At 33.4% G+C, this 23331-nt stretch overlaps 1 protein-coding gene and 1 long non-coding RNA gene across 4 annotated transcripts in view; one reads left to right on the top strand and one right to left on the bottom strand.

Annotated features, from left to right (window-relative positions):
• The window catches only part of LOC145932591 (uncharacterized), a 213563-nt gene that overhangs the window by 67432 nt on the left and 122800 nt on the right, over window positions 1-23331 (top strand). The window contains exons 7-8 of the long non-coding RNA XR_014424740.1: window positions 11763-12018; window positions 12161-12208. This is a non-coding gene — a long non-coding RNA (uncharacterized LOC145932591). The remainder of the gene's footprint in view (window positions 1-11762; window positions 12019-12160; window positions 12209-23331) is intronic.
• Window positions 16544-23331, bottom strand: part of LOC145932589 (neuronal growth regulator 1) — a 106236-nt gene continuing 99448 nt past the window's right edge. For 2 of the 3 annotated variants that reach the window (XM_083031631.1, XM_083031633.1), the window contains exons 4-6: window positions 22630-22785; window positions 21534-21867; window positions 16545-19621 (exon numbers count right to left, since the gene is read on the bottom strand). In XM_083031631.1, coding sequence (XP_082887757.1) covers window positions 19482-19621; window positions 21534-21867; window positions 22630-22785 — 630 coding nt within the window. In that variant the 3' untranslated portion in view covers window positions 16545-19481. Of the gene's footprint in view, window positions 19622-21533; window positions 21868-22629; window positions 22786-23331 lie in introns of all 3 variants that reach the window. The other variant, XM_083031632.1, reaches the window with a different exon arrangement.

Genomic DNA, 23331 nt, shown 5'->3' on the forward strand with positions numbered 1-23331 from the left:
ATATTAAAATTAAAAATTTCTCTTTGATGATACGCATGAACACATTCTAATGAATCTCTCATTTTTATCTATAATATCAAAAGAGTACAGAAGTTTAATTATTAAAATTAAATTAAATATTTAAATTAAAGAGTTAATATAGAAGCTGGCGCACTTCGGTCAATATAAGCCATGAGCAAATCAGAACCTAAGGACACTTTAGCGACACTTCTCATAATCGTCCAGGTGGATTTCCGTGGATTTGCACGTCTGTACGATACGAAACTACTGCCAACGATGCCGGGAACAAGATCGTCACGAGTGTGCAGAGTCAGAGAGGGACAAAGATACAGACAGACGTACAGAAAGAGAGATAGGGCGATAGAGGGAGAGTCCAAACGCGTTAATCTATAGATATCCACCTATATGTGCGTCCGACGATGGCTGATATGATAATGAAGGCGTCATTAGTAAACTATTATGCAGGAAACTATTATCGTACACGCGTATACGCGACCTGGACGGGCGGCAAACGGATGGACGGAAGCGTCGCGTTACGGGAACGTAATTTGAGGATTACTCCCGCTCGTATATTACAACGGGAACAATGGCCACACGGTGACGTCACTGTCGTACAATCACGTACGTAATCCGCGAGGATCTTCTGGAATTCTCCACCGTCGCGTCACCCTCAGCTGCCTACCCTCTTCGCTTCTCCCTCTTCTCTCCCACCCTTGATTCTCTCCGTCTATATTCCGGTACCACTGTCACCGGCTCCACCGGGCCACTCCCTTAAGCTCAAGCGAAGTAATACGATATGATCCCGCGGGATTAACTTCGCCCAAACTGGAAGGAATTATTTGAGGACAAGAGAAAGAGTGAGAGAGGGAGGGGGAGAGAGTTGTTTCGCCGAGAAAAGAGTCGGATCGTGAAGCATTCTGGAAAAGCTAGTATATGACTAACATACCGGGGTTACTGATGATACCGTGATTACGGCAATGACCCTTAATCGCTTTTCAATTGAGGGGAATGTAATTAATACTCTCTGATCTTTCGATCGGACCATGCGGTCAATGTCGCTGAGCTTATCTGACTTCGTAAATTGAACGGCTTTTAAGATTTACCAACGTGGAATTATATTTGCGAATTGCACACGCAATGTTTTATTATTTCGATAATCTGATTTCAATAATCTTAATAAATAAAAATCTCGCGAAATATTTCCCATATCAAGAGACACGGTGATTGTCTTGCGCCATAAGTCAGCAATAACGAAGTATCTATTATATATATTTATAATCATCTATTATATATATTTCCAATCGCGAGTATCTTATTGTTATCTTGTCAGTAACGGCCAATCGAGTTTTTAATAAGTTAATCGATAGTTTGAGTCTCAATATTATTTTAATGTTTTTAATTTTACTCTACATGCTCTATAAACGAAAATATTACAATGTAAAATCCCAATATGAAAATGTGTTATTTAAGAAACATTTCGGGTGTCGTCGTCGCCATAGTTGCTATTCTGTTCTTTTTTCTTACATCTTTTTCTTTCCTATAACAGTTTTTACACAAATGGTTTCTTGGTCAAAATAAAATAAATATTGCTCTTGGAATAAACGTTAAATTTTGTTTACGATGATAGCCTATAATTACATTAATAGACAATACAAATAAAACACTAATTTGAAATACACAAAAGTTAATTTATATAAATAATATATAATATGTTAAATTATATTTTCGGGACAACAGCAAATTAACTGTAACACATGGTTATGTGTAGCATTTGGCCTTTATGATGTGTTATTATACAACAGGCGCTCAGCATATTGTCATTCGCGACACTCGAGTAGTAAAGTAATAATGTTATGTATATATTGTCAAATTTCTTTTCGAAACGCGATTGCGATAAATGTCGGATAATAATTCGCTATAATCATTACAATTGATAATGAATTAAGTTTTGATAAATAACTGTAAATATATCGCGACTTTCATGTTGAAAATAAAAAAATAATAGAAAAGTAAAGAATAATAAAAATTAGTAATCAATCGTTTAATTAATAATTAATTTAAAATTCAAAAAACAGAATATTTCACATAAATTTATTCTGTTTTGCTTTAAATATTTTACAACAACAATAAATTAATTTATTTTATTTTATACTTTTATAAATTAAATTAAACAGAAACATTGTAAAAAATATCAAATGATAAACAGCGTAATATATTCAATTTATATATATATTTATTGTAGCACAAATTAAATATAATTATAATGATAATTTAAATTTGCGCCCATTATTTATATTTACTATGTTTTTTTGCGCAATTAAATACTTTCAGTAATCAAACAAATACTTTAAAAACAAGTTTTCCCCGCAACTTCAGATTGCAAGCAAACTCTTACCGAGTGGGAAATTACTCACCGCAGCAACGATATTTTTTTTAGATACTATTTGTCGCCAAGTTAATTCCTTATATATATGAATTTTCATATTTTCATGAATGATATTCTTCTACAAGCGTTGCTCAGAATCGCGTGCGAACTTCTCATTCGATATTGATGATTGTTAATGCTGCGAGTCGGGAAGTAAGAACAATGGCGCAAATTATCATTTATATTACTTCTAAGTAAGCTCTACACTTTACTAACAAGCGAAGATAGCATGAATATTAAACGCGTCACAATTCATATACCTTTTCTCTCGTCGTCCCTTTGATGCGATAATGTAAAAATTTTCCCGCGCAATTGATGATTAGATGAAAAAAATAATAATAAAGATCAAAGAATGATATTTCAAACCGTAATTTGCACAGCTCCGGTAAATTTTACCCACTGGATTTGCTCGGGTATCTTCGAGAATCCAAATTCATTAGTCCAGATGCTCGAATAGAATAGTAGGTATAAATTAGTATGAACTGGATTTTGTTAAGAAAGAAAGCTTTTCTTGGAAAGTGAGTTTTACTTCTCGATCTCATCCAATACTTCTAATAATCTAACAATTGGATATTTGTCAGATAAAACGTCTTTTGTTTAAATCATTTTTTGATACAGAAATTTGTCGAAGAATACGTGATGTGATAAATCTGTTTTTTTTTTTTTTTTTTTTAATAAATGGACGGCAAAATTTTATGTTAATGCAAAAGTTCAAATTATAAAACCGATGTTAATTTGATAATAACAATTTATTTAGTATTCAGCAAATATAATATTGTTACAGAGACATATAAAGTAATATACTAAAATAACATGAATACATTAGGAGTAATGCATTGAATCAAAAGGCAATGAATGAATGATGAGGGAAAAATGGAAAGTTTCCAATATCAACAGGAAACACTTAGAATAAATTGTCATCGGTCTGTTCGATTAATTTGATCAAATAGAAAATTTGACATTTCGAATCGTTTGAACATTAAGAAATATTTGAATAAAAATAATTGTTATTGCTAACGATAAATAAAAAGCTGCCATTAATATTCATATATCGCTTAAGTCTACGCAATATATCGCTTTGAACAGATTCGAGCAATTTGTACGACTAAAAATTATTCAAGATTTGAGTTTAAAATTTTTCCTAAAAATTTGAACCGTTCGAACCATTCAAACACACTTGAGAATTTCGTGCATTAGAAGGAATTAGCGCGAACTTATTTGTCTGATGAAAAAATAGAATAATAAGGGAGAAAAATGTAAGAAAAGAGGAGAAGAGCAGAAGAGGCATAAATCTCACCTTTATAGATATTTCCTCATTTAAGTTCTTTTCATGTGAGCGCTTATGGCTGGCAAAGCAGGATTCCTTTCTCCTGTCGACCCCTTTATTTAATTAGTAAGTCGGGAGAAGTGGCGAGAGAAGAAAAGCCATTTTCACACGCGGCTTAACGTCGACGGCCGGAGCGATGGCGGCCGTTCGGGCAGAATCGTAGTAATGACGAGCGGTTAGTCGTAAAAAAGGAACATCCGGTGACGGTCGTGCGTATTTTAATTGCTCGGATGGAGAATGTGTTTTGAAAGAGATCCCAGGGATTTGAAAAGCGATATTATGCCGAGGTAATAGATTATAAATATCGCTTAACCAACGGCGATGATACGAGGGACGATGACGTTAAAAGGAGATGAGATCTGAGAGAAGGTTTGGATCAAATGAAAGCATGAATCTTGTCGCGCAGAATGCAGCGAATGCGGAAGGCTTTTCGGAGCGAGACTTTCATTTAAATTTTTCTGTTACATAGCAATCGTTGAATTTTATCTGTAGTTTATAGAGAGATGCATTAAATTCCAACGAAGGGACTCTCTGCATTTTATTTTACGCGTAAGCAGGATATACAAGACGAGGTACTTATGGTGATTACCTACGATTTACATTAATATTATTTCACTCGCAGAATGGTAGATAGAAACCGCGTTTCATGGTTTTGAAAGATATATCTCATGATATGTGTAATATTGTTTTAAATGGGATCGTGTTTCCGCGATTTTTAAAAAAATACAATTGTTTTTTTAAATAAAATTATAAAAGAAGGCTTGGATATAAAAGAAGGCTTCTAATATTAATCTAATATTTAAAAAAATATTAAATATTATACGTATAAAAAAATAGAATTAAAATTTTAATATGAGAAGGTTTTACTTAGAAAATTTTATAATATTTAAAATTAGCGAGATGCGCAATAAGTGATGACTTTACTAAAGTAAAGCTATAAATTTTGCCGTCAGAAAAATTCTGGTACTACAATTAACAGTCACGATTTGTACGATAACTTGAATAGAGAAATATCTTTTTGTTTTTTTTTTTTTTTTGCAATTCGCAGGCAGAAATTCGTAAGGACAATGATCGGAACGTTACTCAGCGAGTAGAAAAGGCTACGCATAGTCCGCCAACTGTGACAATTGAACAATCGAGATGTACACGGCTATTACTGTTTCGGAAGTAGATTGCCCGTATAGTAACGATCCTCGAGTGAATTGGAACGAAAGTTGCCGTTCTCGTTTTCAACTGACTTGTATATATCTACTTGTTGCAGTCGAAGCTATTGATTACGGACGTGCCTTTGTATGTAGGAGCGCATAGTTTGCATGAAAGGTAATTACTATTGTATAGTCAGCTACATTCAGGAATGATGCTAAACAATGCATACCTCGATATTCGACGAACGCGTGAGCAAAAGGACCATGTATACGTACGGAGAACATATATAGGAAATATACATAATACATATATTGTGTAACATGCATTATAATACTCTAGTAACAGCCGTTTCATATATTGCCATATATACGCACGACTTTTAGCCAAATGAATGAAACGATTAATTAATTATTATCAATCGTTACACGTAGTATTAATTTTTTGCATTTGTTTAATTAATTAATGTTATTTTCCATGAAATGTGTTATATAAAACACTTTGAAATTTGGATATAAAGATCCTTTTTATATGGTAATTTTGTTAGGCTTATTTTGGCATTATTTAACAATTATTTATCTTTTATTTGGTAAGAAATAATGCAAAAATTACCGCGACCTTAAATCTGTCAGTAGAGCATAAAAGAAATTTTGTTGAACGTCACTGTGTAGAAAACAAAGTTTTTCAACGCTGTAATACGTGTTTCTGGAACTTTCGTCAGTCTTCTGACGTTTTAAAATCTAGTCGTTCGCGTTTCATGATTCGCTGTACTTCCATCCGCTATACTAAACTAGCCTGGCAGCCAAGTAATACAAGGCATCTTTTATCATAAAATGCTGTAGTGTCACACATACTACTCCCTCTGTACAAATATGTCTGCGGATTCGGATCTAATTCCATGAAGAGCTTCCTTATTTACGACGTTATTTATTCGAGACTTAAGACTCTTCGATATCAAATTAAAGGAACAATAAATGGGTTTTTCAAGAGTCTATTCTTAATGTTCTTAATGTAATTTAACAATTATTTATAACAATACATTATATTTGGATATTTATTATAAAATCTGTTATAAAATTTCATACTCGGGAATTAATAGTGCAATATTTTCGATTGTTCACAAGTATATTAATTTAATATCCCAAGTACTTTTCTTTCATCGTTCCTACATAATGATTTGTTTGCGGCGAAAAGGAAGAAAATAGAGATATAATTCTATCTTTATCGGATAACCGAAATTTCATTTTTCTTGATATATAAATCAACACTTAATATCGAGATACACGGCTTTGGTTAAAATTATATAACCACGGAATTCAGCGAAACGGGATGTAATTGAAGTTCGGGTGAACCGTAATTATTTGAGCAATTCACATTCACTTGTCCCTTTCTCTGTGTATGATGCTCACGTTGCATATAATCCCTTCGTCAGTTCATAAATTTATCACAGAGTATTTTGCGTTTGTGTGTGTGTGTGTAGCGCAAAACGGCAATGAGATACACGGCTGTAACAAAGATTAATATGCGTGAGCTAATGATCTACGCAATAATTGGTGTCAGGCGGCAATCTAAATAATTTCACCACCGAAAATGCACGACCTGTCGTATATATATATACGTTGGGTATGTATACGTTTGATATATATATACGGCACATTATTGCCTCACCTGTGTACAATATTATCTCGTTAATAAGTTTCAAGCCAGCGGATTATCTCGTCATGCCTCTCGTCGAACAATCATCCAAAGCTGCGCGCATTAAGCATATCACGTCCTGTATCTGAAAGAAACATCAGAGCGAGAGCGCGTGTCTTCCGATAATCCGGTACACATTCAAATTTCATGCGTTGTCGAATAAACAACTATCTCTCATCTCGAAAATCCCCAACATAGTGCCCGATAGTGCGGAAGCTGACCGGGCAAAAGGATGCTTTCAGCATCGTTTCACTTTATCCTGGATAGTTCATGGTTACTGTTCGTTCTTTTTAAACTTTAAAATCTATTCCGTATTTTTACAACAATAAAAAAACGTCAAAAAGATATCACAACGCACCTTTATGTCGTCCCATTAATATTTCAATTTAAAAAAAATTTCAATAGATAAAAAATAGAAGAAGGATAGAAAGAAGCAGATAAATTATTGTAAGAGGAATAACTCAATTTTAGCGCATTTTGTATAACTATTTATAAGATATGTATCCACTGATCCGCAATCTCTAAACAGATTTTTCAATCCAACCAAGTCATATTTCACGCCATTTTACGCGTAACGTCATGAAGAGTAGCGTTGAAAGATGATCTCGAAGTTGCCAACGAGCTCGGTCCGTCGAAAGTGCGGGATTCTCGCGAGAACGATAAACCGCATTACCGGATACCGGAGGGCTGGCACAGATGCCCGTAAAACTAACACGGTAGCGCGCTATATAGGCGCGCCGAGAGTGAAAGCTCAGCGGAATCCCACGACGTCCGGCGACCCCCGTCGCAATTTCGCCTGTTACGCCCGAGATATGCGTGACACGCCGATAATATTCGCGCCCCGCGGTAACGCTAAAATGACAGGGGGTCTCTGTCGTCCGCCAGATAACGGCCAAGGTAGTTCAATGCGAAGCTGACATATTGCACGATCGTTCGATAACTTACATACGTTCGCGTCCGTACACATGTCTATCAAATTTTCATCCGAGATTATATCATTAAAGCTCTAAAATAAATAATTAGAAAGATTTTCATATTTAGAAATTAACATTGTTTGAAGTCCGGAAAATGAATTGGAAACTGTGTACTGTAAATAGAAAAATTTTCAGATTGATTTCTGATTGATATAGCGCGAGATAACTTCCACGTCTGACTATACGTCGATACTTTCCACTAGATTATTTTAAAGCCGATCTTTTCTCAGTAAAGAAATCGAGGTATTACCGTTTTCGAATAATTTAGTGTTTGAGAAACTAAAAAAAGAAATATATATATATATATATATTTGTAAAATATTATTTTTAATGCATGAACTGTAATAAAAAAAAAGTCTAAAATTTTCAGTGATTTATATCAATTATGTGCCATTAAGAGACTCCACACGTAATATTAGAATTCGATTTGTAAATAATAATTTCTCCAAGAAAAATGTCGATCTCTAAATATAAGATTTACATCACAAAAGAGTTGAATAAAGGGAATTTCAATTTAAAATTTATAAATTATATAATATTGTAAAAAAAAAAAATGAGATTAAGGATGCGATATTTTCGCTGAAAAATAATAAAATTCAAATAGATCAAAAAATTGTATTATACTATATTTAATATTATTTATATATACATATATGTATATATGTATATTTGTATATACTTAACACACAAAAATGGTATTATATTTTTAATATTGTATATTTAAATTAACACATTTTAGATTACGCTCCTTCTTCTATCATATCATTTATTAATATCGCATATGTGCATACAACTTCATGAATCGGTGTTTTTCATAAACGAGTATGTGGTGCTTGGAATCAATTTATTTCTGGCGTCGCACAAGTTTCTTCGATGATATCGTTTGTGCGACGTCTGCGTTACGAGCCATTAAAAGTTGCTAAATGCGAGCGGAACTTCATGCGCTATATAAACGCTGTAACAGCCTTTTACGCGATACTCGCAATCTCGCTCTTGTCGTTTCCTCTAGTATATGTAAATACAACGGCGTCATTATTTTGGCGAATCGGGATATATTCATTGCAACGGTGCGATTGAATATAATCTCTCGTAGAGGGGAATCCTTCTACGCAATGTAAATTTGTGATCTCCTATGTATTTTTATCGTCAGGATCAAAAGATGTTTTAGTATTTTGCACCATCTTTTCTTTATGTGATCTGAACACTTCCATCATTTCGACATGAATATGTTATGAGATTCGATATTGCATGAACGCCGCTACTTTGTATACATAAGTGAGAAAAATTCATAGAATTTAAACTACATTCCATTTATATTCGGGAGATATTGAATTATATATACATTACCTGCGTTAAAAATTTTTTAAATAGAACATATCACAATTGTTATCAGTGCTTCACGATATTCAATAATCTTTTTAGCTTATAAAAAAATATATAAAGGAATACATTATTTTCATACTTAAATATAGTTTTCTAATGCTCAAATAAATTATGTCATATAAAATTCTAGATATATTTATTGTTAAACTTTTTTTTAGAAATGGAGAAATTTTTATAGAAAAAACGAACTTTTTCATTTTTTAATCATTCCACATTATCATATATGTATATCTTTTCGATTAATTCTGCGATTAAAATTAAATTAAAGCGCATTTTATATAAATAAAATTAAAAAATTACCAAATATAAAAAATATAAACTTTAATCTTAGCAAAAAGATTGTTTCTTGATCGTTACATAAAAATTACACGAAAAATTCAATTAAAAATGAAAATGAGGATATTGTAAACAAATTGGCCAGACCCACACATTCAGCGAAAACTTTTATCTCTTATATGTATAACGTCATCGAAACACATATCGTGATGCATTTAAAGCCATCAATACAGAACAAAATCGTTGCGTTAACGTTACAACCGCAATCGACCTGCGGCGTTTTTACGATCTGGCTGCTACGTGCACTTTTTCGTCACTGATAGCCATAGGGCTTCCTCTCTGGATTCAACGCGACCGAGTCCTGTGGCACGAATGAACAACGTTTTTTTCCCCCACATCTCGTCACGCAAAATACCGACTGGATCTATCTGTATAATCGCGGCACGATATAGCATATATACGTGTTAGTAGACACACGGTGAAGTTAAATTGCATCGTCGACTTTGATGTGCTTCACTTGTTACAGATGTGATGTTATATATTCTCGAGAATCTCGTGTTTTACACACATTGCATACGTACGTGTATCAAATGAAAAGCGTGAAATCGTTGAATTTATGAAAAACTGCGCGATAAGGCCATCGCACACGAATTTCCGTAACCGTAAGCATAAGACGTAAGCATAAGCTCGAGAACCAATCAAAAACTAGCTTTGATCTAAATAATTCCGTAAGATTAGAAATAACCATAATCTTAAAACGTAACATGAATTTCAGTCGGTTGAATTTTTTACGTACGAAGAATTGTATACATATATATGAGTATTGCTACTAAAAAAAGGTTATGGCACATCTCTATCCTTCTACTCGATTTCTGTTCATTGCATGACATATGTGTATATACATATATGTATATATATATCTGATTTATGTATGATTTGATATTCAATAATTTTAAAGAATATTAATATGTAATATATATAAATATATACACATATTTTAGACATAAAATAATTCTTACGTTACTCTTATGCTTACGGTTACGGAAATTCGTGTGCGATGGCCTTGCGAGCATATTTTTAACTCGTGAATATATCGCATATATCGCCACAATATATATTCACGATTCTCGAATTGCAGTTAAAAATGCTCCATTTTTTTTCTGCGGCGATGGGTTCAATTTTTTTCGCGGAATAAAACACGGAACAATTTTTGTGACATTTGGCGAAAGCGATCAATAGAAGAAATAAGTCAGATTTATCACTGCAATTTATTTGTATATTAGAACAAGAAGTTACGATGATTTTTCGTTCCAACTAAAAAAGTCTTATTATATAGTTGTTATAAATTAATATCTCTGAAACGTATACGTACATGCGCTTTAGTGCAGAAATGTATAGATGATTTCTCTCCAACTTTTCGTTGAGAACCGTGGAAATTGCTTGCGAGCAAGAATTCTGCCATAATGAGCCTATCAGCGGATGTATTATGTGCAGACGACCGGAACGAGTGACTCTCAAGGAGGAGAAGCATAGAACTTGGCGCTCCTTGTATTTCTGTCCCCCAGCCATGAAGAAAGTTTCGGCAAAGCACGGGACGCCAGTGAGCCAAAACACTGCGTCATCTCTCATACCACTCGACGACTCGTTTGTACGTACAAGATTTAGTTGTCGCTATAAAGCGCTTACCGCTTCCTATATGTACCCCGTTGTGTAGATCAAGACCGCAAACATCGTGCTTATTCGAGAATGGAATATAGGTCGTGACAATACAAAAGTTATACGTGTACCTATAATAATCTTATTCTGCAATCAAACGAGATTCACGACGAGGAACGTTTGATGAAAAGAATATCCCGGCCGTGATGGCGATTATATTCCGGCATTATAAGATATTCCAACGCATTATAAATGCTGGAAGGAGCTCATTCTATTCAATTCTCAACGCTGATTTACATCTGCCGAATCTTATTTCGATCGCTAAGTATTCTTTAATCAAAAATGATAACTACCTTTTACCAACTTTTATATACTATTCATAGAAAAATAGTTTCATTTATCTTTTTTATGTCAGAACTAGAACAACACAAGCGCGCGTTACGCGCGCGCCATTCTTCCATTTTATGTTAAAAAGAATATTTTTAAAAAAATATATAAAGTTTGTATAAACTTGATTAATATTTTTTCACAGAAATCAACTGATTTTAATTTACTAATTAAATTTTAAAATAATAATATGGTAAAAAATTAAAATAGTAATTTGTTGTAAATAAATATGTTATAATACCTTATTCTTGATTAATATTTTTTGACAGAAATCAGCTGATAACTGTCAAAAATATTATAACATATTATTTAAAACATATTATTATTTTAATTTTTACAACATATTATTTTAAAAATTAATTAGCAAATTAACGTTTTAATCAGCTGATTTCTGTCAAAAAATATTAATAAAGCGAAAATTTGCTAATTAAATTTTAAAATATATATGTTATAAAAATTAAAATAGTAATATTTTATTTTATTTTATTTGTTACAGGTAGCATTGCTGATGAGCTGCGCGCGAGTTTGACTGTGAGATTTTCGTATCGTTATTTCTTATTGCGCAATGTACGCGTGCGATTCACGCGTCGCGTCGGGAGTGCCGTGTAAAGTTTCGCGTGTCGGAAGTGTCGTGTAAAGTATCGGGCGATCGTAATTATTCGTGTTTTCGCGAGTGTCGTGAGTGCTACCATGGACCAAGAGAGGAGGAGGAGGTCCTGGGAGGCATCGGGTGACAGCGGGGCAACTGTGAGGTATGCAAAATATCTAAAAACATTTTTTTTTCTAAACTGCATTGAGATATTTGACCGTTTCCAGATTTTCAAAACACCCTGTACACGCACACACACACACACACACACGTATATATACATAATTTGAATATTTTGTTTTCAGATCAATGTGGGTGCTGCGTGTACTACAACTCCGTTATTGCACGTATCGGTGAGTGAGAAGTTATTTATTATTTTGATCGACATCCCTTTTTAAAAAAGGAATGTTAAATCCATTCTCGCAAGTATTGTTGCATCTTTTCCGCGATGCTTATTGACTGTCTTGATTCGCATTGTGCGTTATATTCGTAGCATCGAGAGGCTGTTATCGCGAGAGTTAGTAGTTTGAGAGTTTGTTTAAAATAAAATAAAATAAAATAATATGTTATACTTTAAACTCGATTAATATTTTTGACAGTTATCAGCTGATTTCTGTCAAAAAATATTAATCGCGGATAAGGTATTATGATATATTATTTACAACATATTACTATTTTAATATTTTTTACATATTGTTATTTTAAAATTTAATTAGCAAATTAACGCTTTAATCAGCTGATTTTTGTAAGAAATATTAATAAAGCTTTAATTTGTTAATTAAATTTTAAAATAATATGTTAAAAATATTAAAATAGTAATAAATTGTAAATAATATGTTATAATATTTCAAATTCGATTAATATTTTTTGACAGAAATAAGCTGATAACTATCAAAAATATTAATCGAGTTTAAAGTATTATAACATATTATTTGAAACATATTATTATTTTATTTAATTTTATTTTGAACAAACTGTCAAACTGCTAACTTTCGCGATAACAGTCTCTCGATGCTACGAATATAACACACAACTCGAATCGAGACAGCCAATCAGTATCGCGGAAAGGAGGCAACAATACTTGTGAGAATCGACTTAACATGCTTTTTTTAGAAAGGGATTGTTTTTTTTTTTTATGTAGCATGAAAGTACATATATTCTGATGATAAATTATGAGGACGGATATGAGAAAAACTGGTAGAGGATTAGAGGTAAAATAAAATTAGAGTATGAGGATTTTGCATTATGTTTAATCATGCTAGAAAATAATGACTGAAGTATGGATGGGAACATGCTATCCATTGAGATATATTACTACATCGATCATCCTATTTCGCCATGTTTACCATCTGATATCGTCATATTCTTCCGGCTTTATACGCTGTATCCCTCTTACGTCTTCTTTCTACTCTTTTCTCGCTCTCCGCGTTCTTTCGACACGAAGACCTCCTCCTTCTATCCTTGGTAAAGAAAGGAAGGGAAAGAATGCGTATGAACATACTTACGATATATTGATCCTGCAATATACTCTGCCAATAAAGTATACTATTTCCAATTTTTTGAAAAGGTCGGCATACATAGAGTGATCCAGAGCTTCCGCCTTATCTTTAAATATGTATAAAAAGTGATTTAATCAAAATGTCATCTATTATACGATAATATAAAAAATTATAAAATTATAGAACAAATTTCTTTTAAAAATGTATTATTTATTTGTATTTTTATAAGTATTTATTAATATATGTCCAGTTGTATTTATAGTTGAAAGATTAATATCTAAAATTACTTTAAAGTGCTCAATTGTAATAGAAAAAAATAATATTGATTACTAAAAAAAATTGATACCAGTGACGATAAAAATTATACATGGTATATATTAAAATTGCGCATACTCTGATATTTTTTATTTCGCATATTTATCGCCACAGTTTTTAGCCAATTATATATTCGCAACAGAAGCACCGAATAATTTCATCCGTGTAATGAGTCCATGCTTTTTCTTCTTTCCCCGTTTTTTCTCTTCTCCTCAAGTGCAGGAACACTTTCATCGGTTGTATTCCCATGAAATACGCGAGTGCGCGTACATTATGTACGCAACGCAGCCACGAAATAGCAAAGAAGTCGGAATCTTTATTACAAATCGGGAGGTGCACCTGTATATGTACGAGCGTACAGAGAGGTATATCTGCATCCGAGGATCGCAGGAATAAGGACGTTCGTTTTATTTCGAAAGCATTTCAATTTAGCGACCGCTGTGTGAAAGAGTTTCGGAACTTTTACTCAGCAAAAGTAGGAAATAAAAGAAAGACGAATTGGAGATGTGTGGAGCAGCCCTCGAAATAACGAGCGAAAAAGTAGAGATGTCACAATATATCACAATATCAAGTACGAATATTGCATTCCGTATATGCATTTCCGTATATGTATATTAGCATCCAGCATTTAAATATAAGCAGCTGCGTGTTGCAATAAGTTATTTTTCTAAATATTCTTATATACGCTAAATAATTTTTTTACGATTTTTAGGATTTTATTGGATTTTTTAGGATTTTTTTTAGCATTTTTACATCCGAATGTAAAATGATTTGTACAATTTAAATTATATAATTCTCTAAATCTGTTAATTTAGTTTCTTACATGTTGATCTTTCTTTCTTTTAACGTTATTAATAATGTCTCTCAGAATAAAATCTAAGGTACAAAAGTATAATCTGTAGTAATGTTTGCAGATTAAAAGAGATGCTCGTTTAGCAAGATTAGAAAAAGTTACGAGAAGATAAAGAAAGCAATCTTATCATGTTGACTTTCAGAAAAAAACTTATTTAAGTACTAACGTATTATATCCCGAGTTGATTAGCGTTCCTTTAAATTAAGTTTTCATTACGTTAATTGTCAGCCAAGACCACCCGAGTCGTTCTAGCTGACACTAATATAATTGAGAAAAGGATTTTCTGAGTATATTCGTAATTCCTCCTCCATTATCTGTCGTCGTCATCTAATTGACTTCTTATTACATTAATGGAACGCTGACTTGTCGTATACGACTCTGTATTCAACCAACGTGAAATTTTATCGACGATTTTATCTTGTCTTTATATTTCTCACCTTTTCCCTCCTTTTATCGAGGACGTGGATCAAATCTTATTTCGTTTTGACCTTAACCTTCTCCTGCTAACTTTTGTCCTGTCACGCTCAATACGCGATTAAGTGGATATATTTATGACGGATATAAGTCGAACCAGAGATCAAAATATATAGAATTCGCGATTATTACGTTTTGGGTTGCGTTCTTCGTTGTCTGTTTATATTCGACATTGAATATGATTACTGAATATAAGTTGACAATTGTTAAAGATTTTTTATTGATCGTATAGTTGTTCAATGTAAAAAAAACTCACTTTTGTAAGAAATATATTACTAAAGCAATTAAACATATACATAATATATAGGATATTTTAGGGATAGAGAATTCAGAATATTTTATAATATAAAAAAACAGCAATTTTTTAAAAAGTATGCTCTATTTGCGAAACAAAGATGTGAAACATACATAAAAATAAAAAAAAGAAATGTTTAAAATATATAATTGTTTTAAAATGTCATGTAAAATTATTACTATTCTAAAATTATTTTTCTAAAAACTATTCAAAGTTATATAAAATAGAAATTCTTCAATTTATAATATATTCTTTTAAATATTTGTATTTAAAAGCATGTAAATTACTTTCACTATTATTGAAAATAGTATGACAGTTATAATACACAATAATATTAAGAATTAATCAAGAAATTATTATTGATAATGATATTAGATAGATATATAATAAAGTCAAACGTTTTTAAGTCAACAAATAAAATAAAAACACGCGTTTACGTTTACACAGATATCGTCCAAATGATTAAAGACAGCAAACACGCGAACATACGTGTTCGTGCACAATATGTCGTAATATATAGTATGTTGCATGTGAGTCAAAACGTTTGAAATACGTAGTACCCCCGTTATTGCTTCCATTTTTTATAGAGAGAAATGCTAAGTAATCTGTAAAAACGTATGAATGCGGTGAAACTACGAATTTTTCTTACCTGTATCGTAAAGCTTTTGACATCGTCGAAAAATCAAAGGATTATGAATTATGCGATAATTTTTTCTGCTCCGTAAAAAAAATTTTTTTACTGCGTATATTTAATAAATTATAAAATTATATGTGCAATATACAAAAAATAACTTATTGTTAGAATTACCAACAATCCAATTACTGTATATTTAAATATCTACCTACATATCTATTTTTTTTTCATTTTACATGCACATAAATATAGAAAATTATCTTATTACACATATAATATTTCTTAAGATAAAAGAAATTATTATAATATAAAAAAAATATATTTAATAATCTTATAAAGATTAAACTCTGCAATTATTTTTCCAATATTCTTTAGCTTCTTGGTATCATGTGAGATTTCAATCAAAGAAATTATTAAAATTTTGAAAAATTTATAAATAATTCTAATCGTATTATTTTATTTATGTGTATAGAATTTTTACATTTTCAAAGCTTGTATTATTATTACGAAAATGTATTTTTTTTTTTTTTTTTCTAAGATTCCATGATGTCTGCTAAACGTTATTATAATTTGTACGAGTAACAATTCTCGAAATTATTCACAATAATAATTAATTGGGGATATACATATACACTTCTCTCGAGAGATAGGAAATGAGAATTATCATGTTCGTATATATAGTCACGATTAATGTTTTATTGAATGCGTAATTAGAATGTTTAATATTTACATTGATTCCACGTATCCAGATAAATAACGTTGATGAGCGCGTGTCCGCGGCCGCATCGCCTGCGTGCCGCGCATAAAACTCGATGTATGGTTTAAAGACCGTGACGCTCACACGTGTTTTCTCTCCGCATCGCACGAAAGGGTCACGAAATCAGGGCCGAATCGCGCCGAAAAATCGTGAACCGTCGTGGAAACGGGAGGACAATCCTTTCGAAAACTCTCGCGCTCTCCTTCTCTTGCCATCTCTCTCTCTGTTTTTTTATCTGTTACTTTACAATCCATAAACTGCCCGATGCTCGATATCTATACAAGTATCTAAAAGAGATGTCTGGAAGAAATATTTTTTTTTTTTTTTTTTTTCCAAGCATTCCATGGACACCTTTTAGAGAACTTCTGAACTTATTTACGTTACGTTTTCGCTGTTCTAACGAAATGAGAGTACGATTAGAGACGAGACTTACTAATCATGCCTCGATGAAAATGGAGCCGCGTGTATACAGGTGTGCGTCGAGTGAAGTCGTTGGAATATATCGAATAGATTCCGATTTCCGGTTGAAAATTGAGAAAAGAAGTATAGTTTACGTGTTTCTCGAAAGACTTGATCACTCGTTTGACGCACCATCCGAGAGGTTTGGACCGTTCTTCAATCTTGAAGACGTACGAAAGTATATATAGGTATACACCGAGCGAAAGAAGAACGATCGAAGAACGAACAGAGAGAAAGAGAGAGCAAACTCTCGCGAGATAGTCTTCTCCTTCCTCACGTTCAAACATTCGAACGTTTGCGTTTATCATTTATTTAAAGATAGGTGTACACTGCGAACGAACAAACACTGCGAGGCTGTGTTCGATGTATACCCATTCGAGAGATCGCGGAGGGAAGAACCTCTTCACAAATGACACTGTGAGAGTCGACGGGAATTGAGGTATAAGGCTTTCTACAGCGCGGAAAGAACGTCGCTCATCCACTTCAGGCTCGCGTAATCAAGTTGTCGCAAGAAATCCTTGCTTGTGTCTTACCATCGTGATTTTCGAGAAGCAGCGCATATATCCAACTCGAGAGGAGAAAAATTTATATTTAAATCCTCTGCTACCGATGACAACGAAATTACATTAAATGCGGAATCAGCTCTTTCGTTCTTTTCGAAATATATGTATATCTCTTTCTTGAATTCTATTATATACTAATCTCATGTAGAATTCTTTTTATTCAAATTTTTTCGTGCTTAGTCATCTATTTTTTAAGTACAAATTTTTAATAGATTTTTTTTATTTATTTATCGAACCGTTCTATGAAATAAGAAAGGTCTTGATAGCAGATGATTTATTCATTGAACACAATTCGTCATTATTATTATATCACGTACATACGTGCTGGTCACGACAAACACGATTTCCGCAACAACTTCTACGTTATGTAATAACGTATCGTATACGGTATGAAAACTCGATCGAATCGTTTTTTCGATGGGGGGGATGTTTAATACCGAAACGAAAAACAATCAGCGCAAATTAATGAATACGCGGCAAACGATAAGCGATACAAATCACTTTGGGGATTCGAAAAATATATGAATGGTACGAGACGATTAATTGGATAAATATCGAGTTTTCCGCCGTATACATATATTTTTGTGTACGTAACGAATATATAAGTGTATGTATATATGTATGTCTATGTATAGAATGCACATACTGAAGAAATGCATGACTCGTCGACTCACGCACACTGAAAGATATCGACGAGCCGCATATCGAGCGAAAGGGTTCTCATCGGGAAACGTATTTCCTGCGAGAAACCGAGTTTCTTGTCCAAGTAAACCAAGACTCCCCTTCCGCTAAACTTTTTCACCAAATGCGTACCTTACAACGTACCTTAGTACCATAATCTCGATAATCTTCTCGTCTCTTTGCGATTCATGCTGTCCAGAGAGAGACAGTTATATTTCAGCTTAAACAATTATAAAAAAAACAAAGAATATTATTACTTCTGAAATCAAAATATGGATATATGCGAAAAATTTATTACCAAGTTGTCATACAATATGTATGTCAAAATGATCAATTTTTTAAAGTGATGACAGAATCTTTCAATTATCGTTGTTTCATACAAAGATATCATCTCGAAGAAATCTATATAACAGAAGAAATTGCGTTCGCGTATTTACATATGCTGCAAATCTTATTTCCCATCTTTGTTATGGAAATGTCGCGTGGACAGGAGCTTGGATTGTAAGCCCGCACGCAATGAGAGACGGAGATTACACGAGAAAGTGTGTGTATGCCTGTGTGTGTACGTGTGTATTAGAATAAAATATATCCTACGGTAAATCGCTAGCTCAATTCCAAAACGGATTATAATCGTCCGGCCAAGCACATTTACGCGGCACTCGCGCGCGAGAACGGGCCAAGTTGATAAAGGAATAAAGAGGGGGGTTAAATCGAGAGAAGGTTTTCTCTCCCACAGATGTGTGTGCATTAAACAAACCAACAGACTCGTTGACAACCTTTCGAGCTCACAGGACACTGTCGGAGAACGGGAAACACGCCGAGCGTGCATATATATATATATAATATCATGCGACTGCCACCCCGAACTGCGTTTATTTAATAATACGCAAGAAAAACACACGTTTTACAAGGTAAACCGAGTAAGGTATCGCCGAGTTTGTGGGCACCACATTGCGCACATGTATCCCCGCGAACGGGGCTTTCTTCTTAAGGTCGCCGTGCGGCAGGACGACGACCCGGGAACTCGTTTCCTCGACGGCGGGACCCTCGTCGCAGAGGGACAGTAAAGTGCCGCCGCCGGGGGGACGGCGGTAATTCACGTCGGGTAAAGGTTCGTGAAACTCGGTATCCTCCAACTGACGGCCGCTAGGAGGGACACCAGAAAGTTGCTCGCCAAAATTGCCGGGCTGAGATTCCTCCTGTCACCCCCGTGCATCGCCGCCGGCTTCTCCTCCTCTGCAACGAGATCAGAAAGCTGCGTTTTCATCATGATGGAGGAGAAAGGTGAACGATGAGTAATGCGTGTAGGCCGCTTTATTTTATATTAGCTCTCTACTTTGCGTGTTTATATGAATATATACATCAGATCGTAAAAAGAATTTATGTTGAGAGAAAAGCAAGACAGTGTTTTCCTCAAATAGAATAAGAAAAAAAACTCTTCCCCTTTGTGAGAGCAGAAACAATGTTTTAAATTATCTCAGACCGTCCGACGTTTCTAGTTGAGATATAAGATGAAACCGCGGATCGCTTCGCACTCTCTCCTGTAGAAAATACTTCTTGACAATCTGGTCACGTCCGTGAAGCTCTCCTAGTTGTCACGTCAATGGAGACATGGCAAACATTGGATAAATGTCTGTCGAATTTTTCAAAATGTTCGTCTTTGTTTATATTATTTTACAGTCCGTCAAAGCAAACTTTACTACTAATACTAAAATCTATAAACAAATCTACTAATTCTAGTTAATAATCTAGTTAATAATCTAGTTAATTTTTTTATCATTCTTTATGTCGTGACTTCTCCAATAAATAGCCATAAATCTCAACCATAATTTTCAGCAATATTTTAAAATCTAAAGTATCCTTTTATTTAAATATTTATTTTATCTTGTCACTTGTGAGAATAAGAAATTTAACTAAAATTATAAATCGTTATGTTGCTTTATAACAAAATATAACACGAGATTTTTTATGTGTATTTGTTTTTATATCTATTACATATAATGCAAGTTTTCGAATTTTTTTTAAATTTTATCTACTGAATCTTTTTATTAGCTCGATACATATTCTCTTTATTTTTCATAAGAACAGAATAAGTAAAACTTTAGACTTGATACAGCATATATATGTACACATTAATGCCTCGGGAAACTTTGAACAACCGGCCATGTCGAAGGCGTCGTAGAACGAGCGTAAAAAGAAAGAAATTAAAATAAAATCATCGGGTATCGTCTTGTAAAGAGAAAATAATAGATAAGTTTGATAATGTCTCGCAGACTATCGCGTTATTACGTAGTTACTAAGCGCGTTAAAGTATAGGTGAGGCCGGGCCGAGAGAAGTTACGCCGTACTTTCGAAAAATTGCGTCTCGAACTTGGTCCTCGCGGCGAACTCGGAGGGTAAAAGTTCCATCGTTAGTGAAGCGGTCGTACAATTTTGAACCGCCCTCCTCGTCGTTATCGCGGCCGAGCTACGCCGGGGGGTCGGGGATGAATGCGTCTACGAGAGCCGCTAAATCCGATCGTAATGAGCTTCCTACAACCGTTTAATTGTTCGGCTTTTACTCTGATGAATATTCAAGTTTCGAAAGTTCCTACCGCCGATCGGCGCTGATCTTCGCCGGCACAACTCAAGTGAGTCAATTACTATCGCGTTATATCTCGAAATCATAGATTCTGCTTGTGACAGACACATTCGCAATCTGACAGTTCGCCCTCAAATCAGATCAATCGCCGTTTTAAATGCATCACCACAATTTGCTGAAATATTAGATATAGAGAAAATTGTTTCACTTAATTTATCAGTGTTCCAATCTCATACCTAATACGAGATTTATAGAAAAGCTTCATATATTAAAGAGAAGATATTTTTGATTAAAAATATATTTTTATTTTTTAATAAAAATAAAAAAATACTTATTTCGCTAAACAAGTGATTAAAGGATACATTTGATATTTTTCTTATATTGTATATATATTTTTTTATTAAAATTAAATTGCAATACTTTATAGAAAATATTTCGTCTCTACAAAATAATATTTTCGGATTCATCTTGCGCTATAAGAGAGAAAAGGGGTTGCTTTCAATAACATCAAGTCCCGAATTAAATTCAACCGGAACTCGCCACAGCATGACGCTACGTTTCTCTCACCTTCAATCACGTGGACCATGACAGACGCCGCCTTGGCGTTGTTAGGCGTGCATGTGTAGTTGCCGTTGTGCGTAAGCTTCGTTTTGTTCACCGTCAAAATGGAGCCACTCGACGTGAGCTTGACGTCGACACCGGGCTCCTCGTCGTAATTTATCATACGGCCTTGACGATACCAGAAGACGTAAACAGGCTTTTCCGTGGCCGCTATAAGTTGGCATTCCAAGCGGAGACTCGAGCCTTGCTTCACGTGTAGATCAGGTGCACCTGGTATTATCGAGTACGCCTCCGTGATTTTCAGACGGGCGAAGTTTCGCTGCACCGGATGCGACGTCACCTGCGATCATGATATACCAACACCTTTAACTTATCGTGATACATTAGGATGAATAACACACAAGTTCAAAGGAGAGATAAAATGTTTCAGTAATTTTATTCTTCAATGTGATTACAATAATCATATATGATATTTTTCTCTCTGCAGAAATTTATTTTTAAACTGTTTAGAATATTAAGTAAAAAATATTACAAGTAACATAAACACGGTATTTTTTTTTTTTTTAATTAAAGTAATTTAGAAACGATTAATCTTGTGTATAATTAATAAGTTATACAGTGTTATGAGATATAATATTAAAAAGTAAAATTATTACAATTTTTAACCATAAGCAATTTTTTTGTAAATATGATAATAGCCACTTTTTACGGCGATTTTACATTATGACAGATTTTACATTAAGCTATATTATTTTATAATATAGGTATATTAGAAATTCTATTCATTGTCGAACAGGCGACATTGATTATCCTTTATATAACCCTATTGTAGTTAAAGACGTGGCTAATCAGGGCGCAGACCTTAAGCATTGGCTTGTAGCCGACCCCTTTGACATTTCAACTGACATTTTCGACATGTGAAACCTTTAAGGAAGTGTCACGGAACCGCATATTATTATGGAATTAATTTGCCAGATATGGTTGAAAACAAAATACTATTTTAATCAATCGCTACTAAAAATTTAATCTCACATCTTCCAATCGTGCATAAAACAAAAATTAGAAGTATTATAGAAGAAATAAACGATTTGCGTCGAAATACCTGACATTCGTAGATGCCAGCATCGTCTACCGTTACGGTACGTATCAAGAGCTGCCAATCGGTGCTCGAGAGCCTAACGACAAATCTCTTGTCGATGGAGTGCGTGCTGGTACCAACTGTTAACAACTGTCTGTCTCTTCTCCTCACCCATGTAATCTATAACAAAAGAAGAATGAGATCTTTATTAAATATAAAAATGTAAGAACATTTGTTAACATTTCATAAGTAATTAATATTATTAATAAGTCATAAAAGGAAATATTTATCATCATATTATCATCATGATATCGAATAAATATAAGATTAAAGAGCATATATTTGGATAAATAATTCATTGAAATTTTACTAAAAGAATAAAAATTGCTTATACATTTGGATAATATTATATAATATTATTGTCGATTTCTAAATAAAAACAAAATACAAGATGAGAGTCAAAAAAAGAAAGTAAATAAACTTATAAACTTTATATAATTTCATAAAATATCAAATCTATAATTCACGAAAATATAATTATTATATATGATTAACCTTGATTACAAGAAGTAGAAACAAATGATAAATAATGAAAGTTATTTGCACGGTATACAGGACTTGAAAGCAGCCATTGAATTAAGCCATTGATGGTAACAATATATAGGAAACAGCAGTATATGTTATATGAGAGGAAAGCCTCGACACACGCATCGAATATCAATTATC

This window comes from Prenolepis imparis, unplaced genomic scaffold, assembly GCF_030444845.1.
Source record: "Prenolepis imparis isolate NDT839.2.m4 unplaced genomic scaffold, iyPreImpa1.0 SCAF_2, whole genome shotgun sequence".
In the NCBI taxonomy this organism is placed as follows: Eukaryota; Metazoa; Arthropoda; class Insecta; order Hymenoptera; family Formicidae; genus Prenolepis; species Prenolepis imparis.